The sequence below is a fragment of the Hyperolius riggenbachi genome, chromosome 1 (genome assembly GCF_040937935.1).
Source record: "Hyperolius riggenbachi isolate aHypRig1 chromosome 1, aHypRig1.pri, whole genome shotgun sequence".
Classification (NCBI taxonomy): Eukaryota; Metazoa; Chordata; class Amphibia; order Anura; family Hyperoliidae; genus Hyperolius; species Hyperolius riggenbachi.
The window spans coordinates 373,795,587-373,809,602 of record NC_090646.1 but is presented as its reverse complement, the minus strand read 5'-3'; the positions used below and the strand labels follow the sequence as shown (position 1 = coordinate 373,809,602).

Sequence of the window (14,016 nt, the reverse complement as noted above, 5' to 3'; positions counted from 1 at the left end):
GTTTCAATGGCCAATTTGCAGAAGGCATGTCTTCTAACAGATGGTCCTTTTTTCTTTCCCATCTATTATGGAGAGGTGATGTGACCTTCAGCAGCTGCCAAAGTGTCTGTGGGAGTCCTCCTCACTCCTGTGTGGACTGCTCATTATTCCATGTGCATACAGTAGACTAGCACATAACACCATACTGTGCCACTGTCACTGTGTAGTATAATAAGCCAGCACCATCCATCTACCACTCATGTCTTTTTCTTTCTCTTTTTTAGAATATTTATAAATGACTTTACATCTGGTAAGAGGGTGCATTATTTATGATGTTAGGTCCTTTTAAGCATTATTACTGTAAGGTATGAAGAATAATACCCTCTTAGCTGTCTCTGTCACTTATTTTTCTCTAACTGTAGTTCTTCCTATACCCTCCTTCCTCTTGCCTCATCGTTTATATATTCCACGGTACTCAAACAGGCACACTTTAGACAGTCATAATTATTATTATTATCTTATATACTCGCGTATAAGCCTAATTTTTGGGCATAAAAAATGTGCTGAAAAGTTACTGTGTACACGTTTGTATTGCAACACAAAACTTGTTAACTGCAATATATAGTATAGAATATGTATATTGATTACAAAGCAGCTAAGACAACCTAAGTGACTAAGCAACTGTCTATGCATTTTCTTATCAGGTATTGGGATAGCTAATATAATACTAGGAGTAGTAATGGAGATATTAAAGGCAACATAAGAGGTATATGCAGGCTTCCATATTTATTTCCTTTTAAACAATACAACCTGCCCAGCAGTCCTGCTAAACATTCTAGCCTCAGTAGTCTCTTAATCATACACATGAAACAAGCATGGAGTTAACATTGTCAAATTTTTGTAAAAAACATTTCATTGTCATGCTTGTTCAGGGCACGTGGCTAAAAGTATTAGAGGAAGACAATAGCAGGTCAGCCAAGTGACTGGTATCCTCTTTAAAGTGCGGTTAAAGAGAACCCGAGGTGTGTTTGAAGAATGTGATCTGCTTACAGAGGCTGGATCTGCCGATACAGCCCAGCCTCTGTTGATCTCCCAAACCTCCCTAAGGTCCCCCTGCACTCTGCAATCCCTCATAAATCACAGCCTCTGTCGACACACAGTGTGTCACAGCGGGCTGTGTTTTTCTCTATAGTGTTAGTCTGCTGCTCTCCCCACCTCCTGCAGAACTCTGGTCCCCGCCTGCCTCCCTTCCCTCCCCGCTGATTAGAGGGAAGGGAGGGGGGCAGGGACCGGAGCTCTGCAGGAGGCGGGGGAGCAGCCGAGCTTGACACCCAGTTTACTTGACTCTTATTTGGTACACACACAATTTGGTATGCAAAAAGAAAGTTGCAGGGCATCCTTGGTAGTCCTTTTTTTGCTTCTCCCCCCCCCCCCCGACTTAACTAATGCAGCCTAATTGGCTGAAGCCTCTTTCCCTCCTGTTTTCCACTCCCACACCTCTGTTCCTTTCTAATTAGCCAGTATTTCTCATGCTGAGACAATGCACTTGCTATAGTGGAGGACGGGCAATACATACACAATCAGGCATAGGAGAGTAAAGGAGGAAATTACATCAGGATTGGCTTAAAAATAGCCACACCTAAAATGGGAAATGCTAAGAAGGGTTATCTCTTTTTCTACTGTAGAAAAATCACTAAAATCAAACTGTGGACAGTGCAATACATATGTTATATAAGTAGAACAAGTATTTATCTACTTATGTGTTTTTTTTCTGAGATAGTTTGGCTGACAGCCCCTCTTTAAAGGATGCCTGAAGAGCAATTTGATCTGCAAAGTGAAGATCTACACTAAAGCTACTCAGGGCTAGATTTTTGGAAAGACTACAAAAGCCATGGGCTTGAGCATAAAATTAGAAGGGCGGCAGAAGTTAGAGAGATAAGAGGTTACATGTCAAAGTAAATCATCTCTCCTGGTCCGCAGCCCGAATTCTAGGGTTCCCTGCAACTACATTACTTCCTGGTGTGTGATGACAGTTAGCATCTGCTGTCATCTGATCATCCAGTCCTCTGTATGCCAGACATAAAAGCTACTGTGAGAAGAGCCAGGAGTTTACAGTAGAGAGCAGACAGAACAATTGATTGTGACTTTTCATGCACTCATTCACAGTCAGGGAATATCCGCTCTGCTGGTTCCCTCCCCCCTCCCTTCCTGCAGTCAGACTGCCTCCACTGATGTTAATGACCAGAGCCCTGTATTTGTATGTAGAACAGAGGCGCCAGCAGGATAAAAGTCAATCAAATTTTTAAAAATTGCTTGGAGGAAGTGGTGGGCTTGCCTCCCAAAAGCAGACACGAGATCCTGTCTTCATATAAATCAATACATTTATTATACGGTACCCCAAAAACAGTGCAACGCGTTTCGCAGGCCCAGCCCGCTTCATCAGGCAATAAAAGTGGGGACAAAACAGAATTTCGGCAATAGCAGGTGTAGCGCCTCAGTCAGTTGACTGAGGCGCTACTCCTGCTATTGCCAAAATTCTGCTATTGCCAGTTGACTGAGGCGCTACACCTGCTATTGCCAAAATTCTGTTTTGTCCCCACTTTTATTGCCTGATGAAGCAGGTTGGGCCTACGAAACACGTTGCACTGTTTTGGGGGTACCGTATAATAAATGTATTGATTTATATGAAGACAGGATCTCGTGTCTGCTTTTGGGAGGCAAGCCCACCACTTCCTCCAAGCAATTTTTAAAAATGTGATTGACTTTTATCCTGCTGGCGTCTCTGTTCTACATACAAATACTCTGTGTTCACTCCTGGTGGAGGGGAGTGCTACCCCCTTTCTTGTTTATTTACTACAGAGAGAGACTTCTTAATCCTGAGTGAGGACAGGTCTAATCTCCTCACCTGCCTATTGAGTGGTTGCCTGAATGGTAACCCATGTTTGTGAGTATACATTCTCTCACTAAACCACTTACCAATTGTCTTTATCATACTACACCATACTGGGCTCTCGTTTTTTTCTACTTTAGAGCCCCGTATTTGTTCTTATCTGACCCTGCACTACATTTTTGGCTGGCTTTTTTTTCCTAGCCATGGGTGTTCATGGCAGCAGCAGTCTCTGCTCCAGTCTTTCCTGGCTTTTTTTTAAAGACCTGTTTTCCTTGCCTTGTCTGAAATCAATCCTCTAAGTGCTACATTTTCACTATTTAAAGGGAACCTTAACTGAGAGGGATATGGTTGTTTCCTTTTAAGCAATACCAGTAGTGGCTGAATCACACACCTGAAACAAGCATGCAGCTAATCCAATATGACTTCAGTCAGAGCACCTGATCCGCATGCTTGTTGAGGGGCTGTGGCTAAAAGTATTAGAGACACAGGATCAGCAGGAGAGTCAGGCAACTGGTATTATTTTAAAATAAAAAAAATCCATATCCTTCTCAGTTTAGGTTCCCTTTAAAGGACACCTGAGCTTACACTGCATCTGTACCAGCATGTGTAGTTTGGGATTCTCCTACTTGCCTGTTCTCTGTTTTGGATGGGCTTCTCTCCATTGTTCTGTCCTGTCCCTGTTTATGGCTCTGACTGCAGGAAGTTGGACAGAGGAGGAAAAAGTAGGCATTCTCTGTCCACTGGTGCTCCCTGTAATTTCTTTCCTGCCCAGATATGCACAGCATTCAAGGCTAGGATAGTTATATGGGTATGCTTACTTTACAAGTGCATCTCATACACGAGCATCATTTCTCTAGTATGCATGCCCAGAACACTGTGCACATAGTCAGGGTGTTGGACAGAATGGCGCACTTACACTCAAATATCCGGCTGGTGTGCTTCCTCCTGTGCCCTTCATCTTGCCGATTCCTCTTCTCCATGACCTAGTGGCATGTAAGGTATTTAATCACGTGCCATTGAGTAATGGAGAAGAGTCATCAAGGGAGATGAAGACAGGAGGGAGCAAGTGGACCGGACAAGTCGATGCCCCAACATGGTTGACTGGTCATAATTTCAATCGACTTCTAGTCAAAATTATCAATTGCTCTGAATGGAAAGATCTTGCTCAAAAGAAGGCGGAGCATTGGTACCTCAGTGTGAAATGTCCTGGGGCCCCAGATTTGGCAAAGGCCCCTCCCCAGGTCTCCACCAAGCTACCAAGCAAGTTGTTTCCGTTCTGACGGATCGATAACTTTTATTTCAGCTCAAAATAATAATTGGGTGGCCATGTTGGGGCATTGTTTTCTGGCAGAAATAGTGAAACATAAAATAAAATAAGAGAAAAAGCAAAGTTGCTCATAGGTGTAGAAAAGTATAAACAACAGCTTTATTTCGGAACTATACCCATACACAGACCAACCATAGTGATCAGTTTCTGCCAAGGAAAATCGATTAGTGTATAGGCTTTTATGAATGCTGAGTCTGTGAACATTCAGGCATTTGTTACCTTTCTGTTTGCTGTGCTACACATATTGCAGGTATTATGGTGACATCTAGTGGTTTTGCTTGAAGCAAGTAGGAGGTATAAATGTCATGCATCCCATACACCTAGACATTCTTTAGTTTTCCTTCAGTGAGACAATTATTACAGAGGTAGCAAACATCCTGCCAGTCCATGGGTATGCTGGGGATGTGTTCACATCCACTGACAGCAATGCAGGGCAGCTACGGCACTATAACAGAAAACATATTCAGATGCTCCAGAGCTGACCAGAAAACCAGGTATATCTGTATGATACAGCTTGTTTAAATATTTCAAATACCCTAGATGATTTATAAGTGTTATAAATAAGGATTATTTTCCTCTTAGGAAAAATGCAAATACACTTTCCACTCACTTAAAAAAAGAATAAAAAAAAGGCAAAATGTACTGTAGATCCATAATGCACAAGTTGTTGTTTTTTTTCTTTTTTAAGCTCTGTGATATTTTTTGTTGCTTTTGTTTGAAGCCTTAGCAGCAGCACTCTTTACGTGCAATTTTGAAAAAGTGAATTCAAAACTGAATCGCAGCGCATGAATGGAAACAGCAGACAGTGCAGTCTTGCATTGTCTGCTGTCACTGCAATTGTGTTTCCATAAGCAGACCTAAAAGCAGCTATAAGGAAACGAGCCCTAACCCTTAACCACTTGAGGACCACAGTGTTAAACCCCCCTAAAGACCACGCCATTTTTCTGTTAATAGGCCATTGCAGCTTTAAGGCCAAGCTGCAGGGCCACACAGCACAGCACACAAGTGATTCCCCTCTCCTTTTCTCCCCAGATCAGATCGCCTCCCGAATGTTTGTTTGTTTGTTTATTCTTAATTATTTGTTTTTTAATTCATTTTGCTGTTTTTTTAAATATATTTACATACCCCCCTGCCAGCCAATCCCTGTGATCAGCTGGCGGTGGGATCAGCAGCCTATGACAGCTGATCACCGCAGAGACTCAGGAGTGTCACACGGTTGTCCCCAGTAGAGAGCTGCTTTAGGTTGCAGCACTGTACACCCTAATTAGACGGCGGTTTCGCGTCTAACAGTCTCCGAGCGGCGATCTCCTGCCTGCGCGCGATCTCCTGCAGTAGCCGGCCCCAGGACTTGACACCAATTGGCGATAGGCAGTCCTGGGGCTGCCGCCGCGGTCACGCCCATTGGTGTGATGCGGTCTTCAGGTAGTTTAACCCTACGCCCCCCCCATGGGCAACTAACCTTAACCCTCCTGGCGGTTTGTAAAAATCCGCCAGGGGGCAGCAAATACGTTTAAAAAAAAAAAAAAAAAAAATTTCATGTAGCGAGACGAGGTCTCGCTACATGATAGCCGCTGCTCGGCGGCATCCCCCCAGCCCCTCCGATCGCCGCCGGCGATCGGAGATCAAGAGATCCCGTTCAAAGAACGGGATCTCTTGGAGGGCTTCCCCCGTCGTCATCGACGTCGTGACGTCAAAGGGGACTCCGATCCACCCCACGGCGCTGCCTGGCACTGATTGGCCAGGCAGCGCACGGGGTCTGGGAGGGGGGGCAGCTGCGGCGACGCGTATAGCGGCGGATCGGCGGGTAGCGGCGGCGATCGGACACTGCACGCAGCTAGCAAAGTGCTAGCTGCGTGCAGCAAAAAAAAAATTATGCAAATCGGCCCAGCGGGGCCTGAGCAGTGCCTCCCGGCGGCATAGCCCGTGCTCAGCACGGGCTTACCGCCAGGGAGGTTAATCCCCCCACCCCCCAGTGGTTGACTAACTTAAACCCCTCTTCCCCGCACCTAACCTTAACCCCCCACATCTTGTTTAACCCTTTTTAAGCAAGACGAATTTTGCACTCTTTTTAACTGCTCCTCTCTTTATGTTGTTATGGTACATTCACACTTTGGGCCCAATCAAATAAAATTTTTCTACTAAGTTTACTTCTCAGAGATACAGTAATTTTTTATCTTGTATTTAAAATAACTTTTGCACTCAGCAATTTTCTGTATGTTGTTTGGTGTACATGAATGCCTATTTATGATATATGGGGACAACATGCAATCCGATTTTTGTTATTTGGGGTTATACCTGCACACTTATGGTGCTTGGAGAGCCACGCCCCCTGAGGAAATGAGCAAGGTAGCTCGTGAAATATGTCGGGGCTATTGCTGGCGTCTCCGCATGTTTGTCCAGCCTTCTGTCAGCTCTGCCCCACCAAGGCTTTCACCTTGCCCGCACAACCTCTTTGATTAGCAGCACTGAACACAGCGCTATAGGGGCCATCAAGCACGAGGGTTGAATCATGGATGTCTGATACGACAACTAGACTGGCGAGATAACACAGACTGGTGAAATACCACAGCTTATACCTACTGCGAGACATTGGTTGAAGGCAGCGTTGCCTGTACTCGATGTACTCAACCACTCTCCACGATCTGTTTGTATGCTACTTGTATCAGATTGAAAGGACTAAGTTACCAGTTACTCCATGGACCCTGTTGGCTCTTGCATCTCCTGCTTTATGCTGCTGTGTAAGAACGCTTCTGCTCCATATATGCCTCTTTAGTATGCTTATACTCAGGGCAGTTTCTAGGCTAAAATACACCCAGGGCGAGGGTTAAAATTGCACCTCCCCCCCCCCCCCCCGCGAAGCCAGGTATACATGTCCGCAGTGTAGGTTAGCCAGGTCTAGTTGCACTCAGTATAGGTAGCCAGCTATAGGTCCCCCCAGTATAGGTAGCTAGGCATAGTATAGGTAGCCAGGCATAGGTGCCCCAGTATAGGTTAGCCAGGTAGGTGCCTCCAGTATAGGTAGCCGGTATAGTTGCCCCCAGTATAGGTTAGATAGGCAGGTGCCCCCGGTATAGGTTAGATAGGCAGGTGCCCCCGGTATAGGTTAGATAGGTAGGTGCCCTAGTTGCCCCCATCCTAGGTTAGATAGGTAGGTGCCCCCAGTATAGGTTAGTTAGGTAGGGGCCTCCAATATAGGTAGCCAGTATAGTTGCCACCAGTATAAGCTAGGTAGGTAGGTGCCCCCAATACAGGTTAGATAGGTAGGGGCCCTCCAGTATAGGTTAGATTAGGTAGGTGCCCCCCAGTGTGGTTAGATTAGGTAGGTGCCCCCCAGTGTGGTTAGATTGGGTAGGTGCCCCCCAGTATAGGTTAGATTAGGTAGGTGACCCCCAGTATAGGTTAGATTAGGTAGGTGCCCTCCCAGTGTGGTTAGATGAGGTAGGTGCCCCCCAGTATAGGTTAGATTAGGTAGGTGCCCTCCCAGTGTGGTTAGATTAGGTAGGTGCCCCCCAGTATAGGTTAGATTAGGTAGGTGCCCCCCCCAGTGTAGTTAGATTAGGTAGGTGCCCCCCCCCCCCCCCAGTGCAGTTAGATTAGGTAGGTGCCCCCCCAGTATAAGTTAGATAGGTAGCTGCCCCCCAGTATAGGTTAGATTAGGTAGGTGCCCCCCAGTATAGGTTAGATTAGGTAGGTGCCCCCCAGTATAGGTTAGATTAGGTAGCTGCCCCCCAGTATAGGTTAGATTAGGTAGGTGCCCCCCAGTATAGGTTAGATTAGGTAGGTTCCCCCCAGTATAGGTTAGATTAGGTAGCTGCCCCCCAGTATAGGTTAGATTAGGTAGGTGCCCCCCCAGTATAGGTTAGATTAGGTAGGTGCCCCCCAGTATAGGTTAGATAGGAAGCTGTTCCCCCATAATGGAGGGGGGAGCCGCAGCCGCGGGGAGGGCAGCCTGACCTCTCCCTCCCTCTCCAGGCGCCCTCCGTGCTCCCCCCTCAGAGTCTGACTGCACAGGAAGCGCTGTGTACAGAGCACATTAGCGCAACTCACCTCTCTCCCTGGTTCTAATCGCCGCCGGTCTCCTCTTCTGTCTTCTCCTCATAGCCGCTGACACGCTGCTTCCGGGTAAACAGGAAGCAGCGTGTGTATGAGCGGCTATGAAGAGAAGAGGAGACCGGCGGCGATTGGAACCAGGGAGGGAGGTGAGTTGTGCTAATGCGCTCTGTACACAGCGCTTCCTGTGCAGTCAGACTCGGAGGGGGGAGCACGGAGGGCGCCCGGAGAGGAGAGGGACGGAGAGGTCGGGCTGCCCTCCCCGCGGCTGCGGCTCCCCCCTCTGTTACTGCGCCCACAGTCCTTCAGCGCCCGCACGGGCCGCGCGGTGCTCCAACGTTTTGTCCTACATTGTCGAAATGTCCTACGCTAATGACAGAATGATGGAGAACTCCATCGAGGTGACCTACAAATTGAAATAACCTACTATGGAATTATGGTAATTGTATATGTGTCTCACTGTATGTTATTGCTAATAAAGTAATAATGGAAATAAGTATGAAAATGTAGCAGATATAGATGATTCATCTGTGCTCAGGGCGGCTGCACGGCCCCTAGAAAGGGGCCTGCTCATTAGGACACACTTGGCGCTGCACTCCCTCCAACCACAGGCTATTACTCCGCACACCCGTAGGGTTAACCGATGAGGGGAAATGAGGAAACCTAAATGCGCATGTGTAGAGTGGGCGTGGAAAGTACTGAGCAGTGCACGCGCAGAAGGTAAAGTAGGCAAAATCGACGCGTAGGTCAAACGTTGGAGCACTGGCCCTGGAAACGGGCCTGCTTATACTGCACCTGAAGAATTGATCTGCTTGCCTTGCATGGACTCTGCATGGACTTTGCTGCTTGAAGCTTGCTGCAGTGTTGTTGCTTTCTCTGATACGTAGAGACTGTCATTGCCTGATGTAAGGAACTGCTGACAAGTGGATTACACTATATCATGATCTTAGGCCATTGAACTTTGTTGGATCTCTGTGGCTCTGATATGCCCAACAAGTGCACTTGTTCCATCGGCTGCGCATGTTTGGTGTGATATACAGGATCTTCTAAAAAAATTAGCATATTGTGATAAAGTTCATTATTTTCTGTAATGTACTGATAAACATTAGACTTTCATATATTTTAGATTCATTACACACAACTGAAGTAGTTCAAAGCCTTTTATTGTTTTAATATTGATGATTTTGGCATACATCTCATGAAAACCCAAAATTCCTATCTCAAAAAATTAGCATATCACGAAAAGGTTCTCTAAACGAGCTATTAACCTAATCATCTGAATCAACTAATTAACTCTAAACACCTGCAAAAGATTTCTGAGGCTTTTAAAACTCCCAGCCTGGTTCATTACTCAAAACCGCAATCATGGGTAAGACTGTCAACCTGACTGCTGTCCAGAAGGCCATCATTGACACCCTCAAGCAAGAGGGTAAGACACAGAAAGAAATTTCTGAACGAATAGGCTGTTCCCAGAGTGCTGTATCAAGGCACCTTAGTGGGAAGTCTGTGGGAAGGAAAAAGTGTGGCAGAAAATGCTGCACAACGAGAAGAGGTGACCGGACCCTGAGGAAGATTGTGGAAAAGGACCAATTCCAGACCTTGGGGGACCTGCGGACAGGGGAGCCTCTAGGCATAGGCAGTACAGGCCATTGCCTGGAGTGCCATTGGTCCTGGGGGCGCCATGTTGTTTGATTAAGCCACGCCCCCTGGATTAAGCCATGCCCCCTGAATAAGCCACACCCCCATGGATGTTTTATTACTTGCTTCTGCTGCATCTGCTTACTGCAAGTTGCAGGCAGCTGCCACTGTTTTCCCCCCATTTGTACCTCCTTCTGTCCCTTTTGTGCCTCCTGTCTCATTGTGCCTCCTTCAGTCCCTTGTGCCATGTTTGACCCTGTTTGTCCTTCTGTCTCCCTTTGTCTCCTCTGCCGACTTATGTCCCCTTGTGCCTTTCTCTGTCCCCCTTTGCTACCTTTGCCCCCTGTTCCTCCTTCAGTCCCACTCTGCCTCCTTCTGTCCTCATGTGCCTCCTGTCTCTCTTTGTGCCTCATCAGTCCTCATGTGCCACCCCTGTCCCCTGCACCTTTCTCTGTCCCCATGTGCCTCCTTCTGTGCCCCTTTGTGCCTTCTTCTGTCTCCCTGTGGCTCCGTCTGTCCCCCTCTGCCTCCTCCTGTCTCCATGTGCCTCCTTACATCCCCCTTTGCTTTCTTCTGTCACCCTTGTGTGCCTCATTCTGTCCCCTTTGTGGATCCTTCTGTTCCCCTTTGTGCCCCCTCTTTCTCCTGTGCTTTCTTCTGCCCCCTTTGTGCTTTTTTCTGTACCCAATTGTGCCTCCTTCAGTCCCCCTGTGTGCCTCCTTTTGTCCTTTTTTGTGCCTCCTTCTGGCCTTATGCCTTCTTCTGTCCCACTGTACCGCCCACTGCCCCTCTGTGTACCTCCTTCTGTCCTCTTGTGCCTCCTTGTGTCCCCCTTTCTGTTCCTTTGTGCCTCCTTCTGTCCTCCTTTGTGACTTCTTCTGACCCTTATGCCTCCTTCTGCCCTTATTCAGCCCCCCTGTTCCTCCTTCTGTTTCCCTTTGTGCTTCCTTCTGTCCCCCTTTGTGCCTCATGAAAGTGGAGCCCTGCCTATGTGTATTTTCTGGTGAAATGCTGCCCGCATTGTGTATTTTCTGGTGAAATGCTGCCGCAATAAGCAATTTCTGGTTATACATTGCCGCAATCCGTGTATTTACTGGTAAAATGCTGCCACATTACAATTATTTTCTGGTGAAACGTTGCAGTATTTCAATTTTTTGGGGTTAAAACTCCGATTATTTTCATGGGAGGGGGGGCGGCACGGGGGAGGGTTGGAGGCGCCACAGGTTTTCTCGCCTGGAGCGACAAAATGGCTAGAGGCGCCCCTGCCTGCGGAAGTAGTGGACTGAGTCTGGAGTAGAAACATCCTGAACCACCGTGTACAGGCGTGTGCAGGAAATGGGCTACAGGTGCCACATTCCCCAGGTCAAGCCACTTTTGAACCAGAAACAGCGGCAGAATCTTTGTGCATTTTTGTTGTGTACCATCCACGCTCTTCTTTCCATTCCTAATTGGTTTTGCTATTGCTTGGAGGACATGCCTGCTTCATTGGACATGTTGCTTAATTTTTTGATTTGGGAGGCATGCTTCCTAATTGTTCATTGGACTTTGCCGCCTGTGTGTGATTAGAAACATATTGATGGTAATACTTGCATGTTCATTGGACTTTGCATGTCCGACTTTAATATTTTTGGTGTTTTAACTATTTAAACTCTACATCTTTTTCCTTAAAAGTCTGTATGACAGTGTTCCTTGAAGAGAAATTATGCATATTGTATGTGTAAAACAATTGTGGTACTAATGCAGTCTGTACACCATGTGACCTAGGATCACATACTTATGTTCTGTATGTTAAAGAGAATCTGTATTGTTAAAATCGCACAAAAGTAAACATACCAGTGCGTTAGGGGACATCTCCTATTACCCTCTGTCACAATTTAGCCGCTCCTCGCCGCATTAAAAGTGGTTAAAAACAGTTTTAAAAAGTTTGTTTATAAACAAACAAAATGGCCACCAAAACAGGAAGTAGGTTGATGTACAGTATGTCCACACATAGAAAATACATTCATACACAAGCAGGCTGTATACACCCTTCCTTTTGAATCTCAAGAGATCATTTGTGTGTTTCTTTCCCCCTGCAGCTATCTTCCACTGAAGTGTCAGGCTGTTTCTTCCTGCAGAGTGCAGACAGCTCTGCCTGTATGTAATTCCTCAGTATGTGAAAGCCCAGCCAGCTCAGAGGAGGATTTATCCAGCTTGTAAAAGAGAAGAGAGAGGAGAGAAGCTGCCCTAATCTAAATTATACACAGGCAGTGTGCAGAGAGGGGCCTGAAGGGGGGAGATGCATCACAGAACCACAACACTGAAGAACTTGACAGCCTTCCAGACACAGGCTGACAAGTCTGACAAGAGAGAGATAAGTTGATTTATTACAGAGATGGTGATAGTAGAACGAGCTGCAGTAAGCCAGAACACATTAGAATAGCTTTTGGAACTTGTAGGATGATAAAAAACAGGATGCAATTTTTGTTACGGAGTCTCTTTAATCATTTGGCTCCTCCAGCTATTTGGATGTGGCCATTTATGGTCTACTCATACTTCCTCTTTTGTGCCAAGTTGCTTTTGACCTTTTGGGACTCCATGGGGATGCTGCCTGTCCAGCCTTGGTATTAATTGCCTGACCAGTGCTGGAGAGCAGATGACAGGGCATGAATTTGCAGTCGCCTGTATCCCATTTGAAAGATATCTTACTGTTGAATGTGTCCTTAAAGAGACACCGAAGCAGAAAAAAATGATGATATGAATTTGTTGTGTAGTACGGATAATTACTAAAACAATTAGAAGCAAAGAAAATATTCTCATATTTTTATTTTCATTTTTTAACATTGCATCATTCTCTAATATTTGCAGTTTACACACTACTCAGCATTCTAAATGATTTTACAGAGCAGGCTAGTGAACTTTTGACCTGTTATCTGCAGAAGAAAAACAACAATACAAAGACTGACAGTTGAGATAACAAGGTTCAGAAGACAGAGCTCTCTATGATTTTGAAAGTCGCGGAGCTCATTGACTCTTTAGCATAGATAACAACTGGAGTTTCTTAACACTCTCTGTACTGGAAACAATATTATACTTATGTCTAATGTTTTATTTCTTAGCTGTACTACACATACAAATCATTATATCATAATTTTTTTTTCACTTTAGTGTCTCTTTAAGTTGGCCTGCAGTGCAGAAGGGGGAAATGTTTTGAAGTGGAGACATATAAGGAAAAAAGATACTTAGCTAGGTAGAGAGAAGCCTCCGGATAGTCCAAAGGCTTTCTGTATCCTCCTCACGCCCACCATTGTCACACATGGGCCGTCTGAACATATCCAAAAAGAGCTTGCCGAATATTTTATTTTGGCAGCACTCCCTGCTGTGTATGAGTGCGACCCCCCTGTCTCTGCGCGCATACAGCCGTGACTCCAAAGTAAGCCAAAGCCGCACATCCAAAAGCGGCTCCAAGGCCGTATTTGTGCAGGTGCAGTACTGCTGCGCTCGTTCACGAACAGTGCTTGGTGTGCATGTGTATAAGATAAGGTAGATTTACACAATGTATTGCACAGCACATATATTTCGCATCAATTGGTGAGAATACTGTACATTTATAGCATGGAAGAGAGTAAAGTGGTAACTGTTGATTAAATATTTAACATTTCTTTTCTCCCCACAGGTCCTGTGATTTCGATAGCTCCCAAAAAAATTCACAATGTCACAGGTGCACAAGTTTACTTATCATGTGAAGTAAAAGCATTTCCAACAGCCACAATATCCTGGAGAAAGGTATTATTACATATTTCCTTACAGAATGCACCAATTTATATCACTAACTGTTCCTTATCGGCGCTTAGAAATGAAATCCTACTACAGTCCAAGGAGGGAGCATAGTCATCTCCCAGTTTTTTTTATTTTGCTGCATTTTTTGTTTGCGATTGCATTTCACATTTGTGTTTTTCATGCTTTTTTGTGCGTTTTGCATTTGTGTTTTTTATCATTTTACCTAATCAACAGAGTAAAATACAGTAACATATTAAAAAAATGTTCATTCCTCTGCATGTCCATTGAAATACATTGGCCTCACTAATTCACTAATCTAATCTTATCTCCTGTCTTTGGGCTGGTGCACACCGAGCGGCTTTTTCAGCGTTTC

At 45.6% G+C, this 14,016-nt stretch overlaps 1 protein-coding gene across 2 annotated transcripts in view; it reads left to right on the top strand.

Annotated features, from left to right (window-relative positions):
• The window catches only part of IGFBPL1 (insulin like growth factor binding protein like 1), a 65,644-nt gene that overhangs the window by 42,140 nt on the left and 9,488 nt on the right, over nt 1-14,016 (top strand). For both annotated transcript variants that reach the window (XM_068234330.1, XM_068234331.1), the window contains exon 2: nt 13,540-13,649. In XM_068234330.1, coding sequence (XP_068090431.1) covers nt 13,540-13,649 — 110 coding nt within the window. The remainder of the gene's footprint in view (nt 1-13,539; nt 13,650-14,016) is intronic.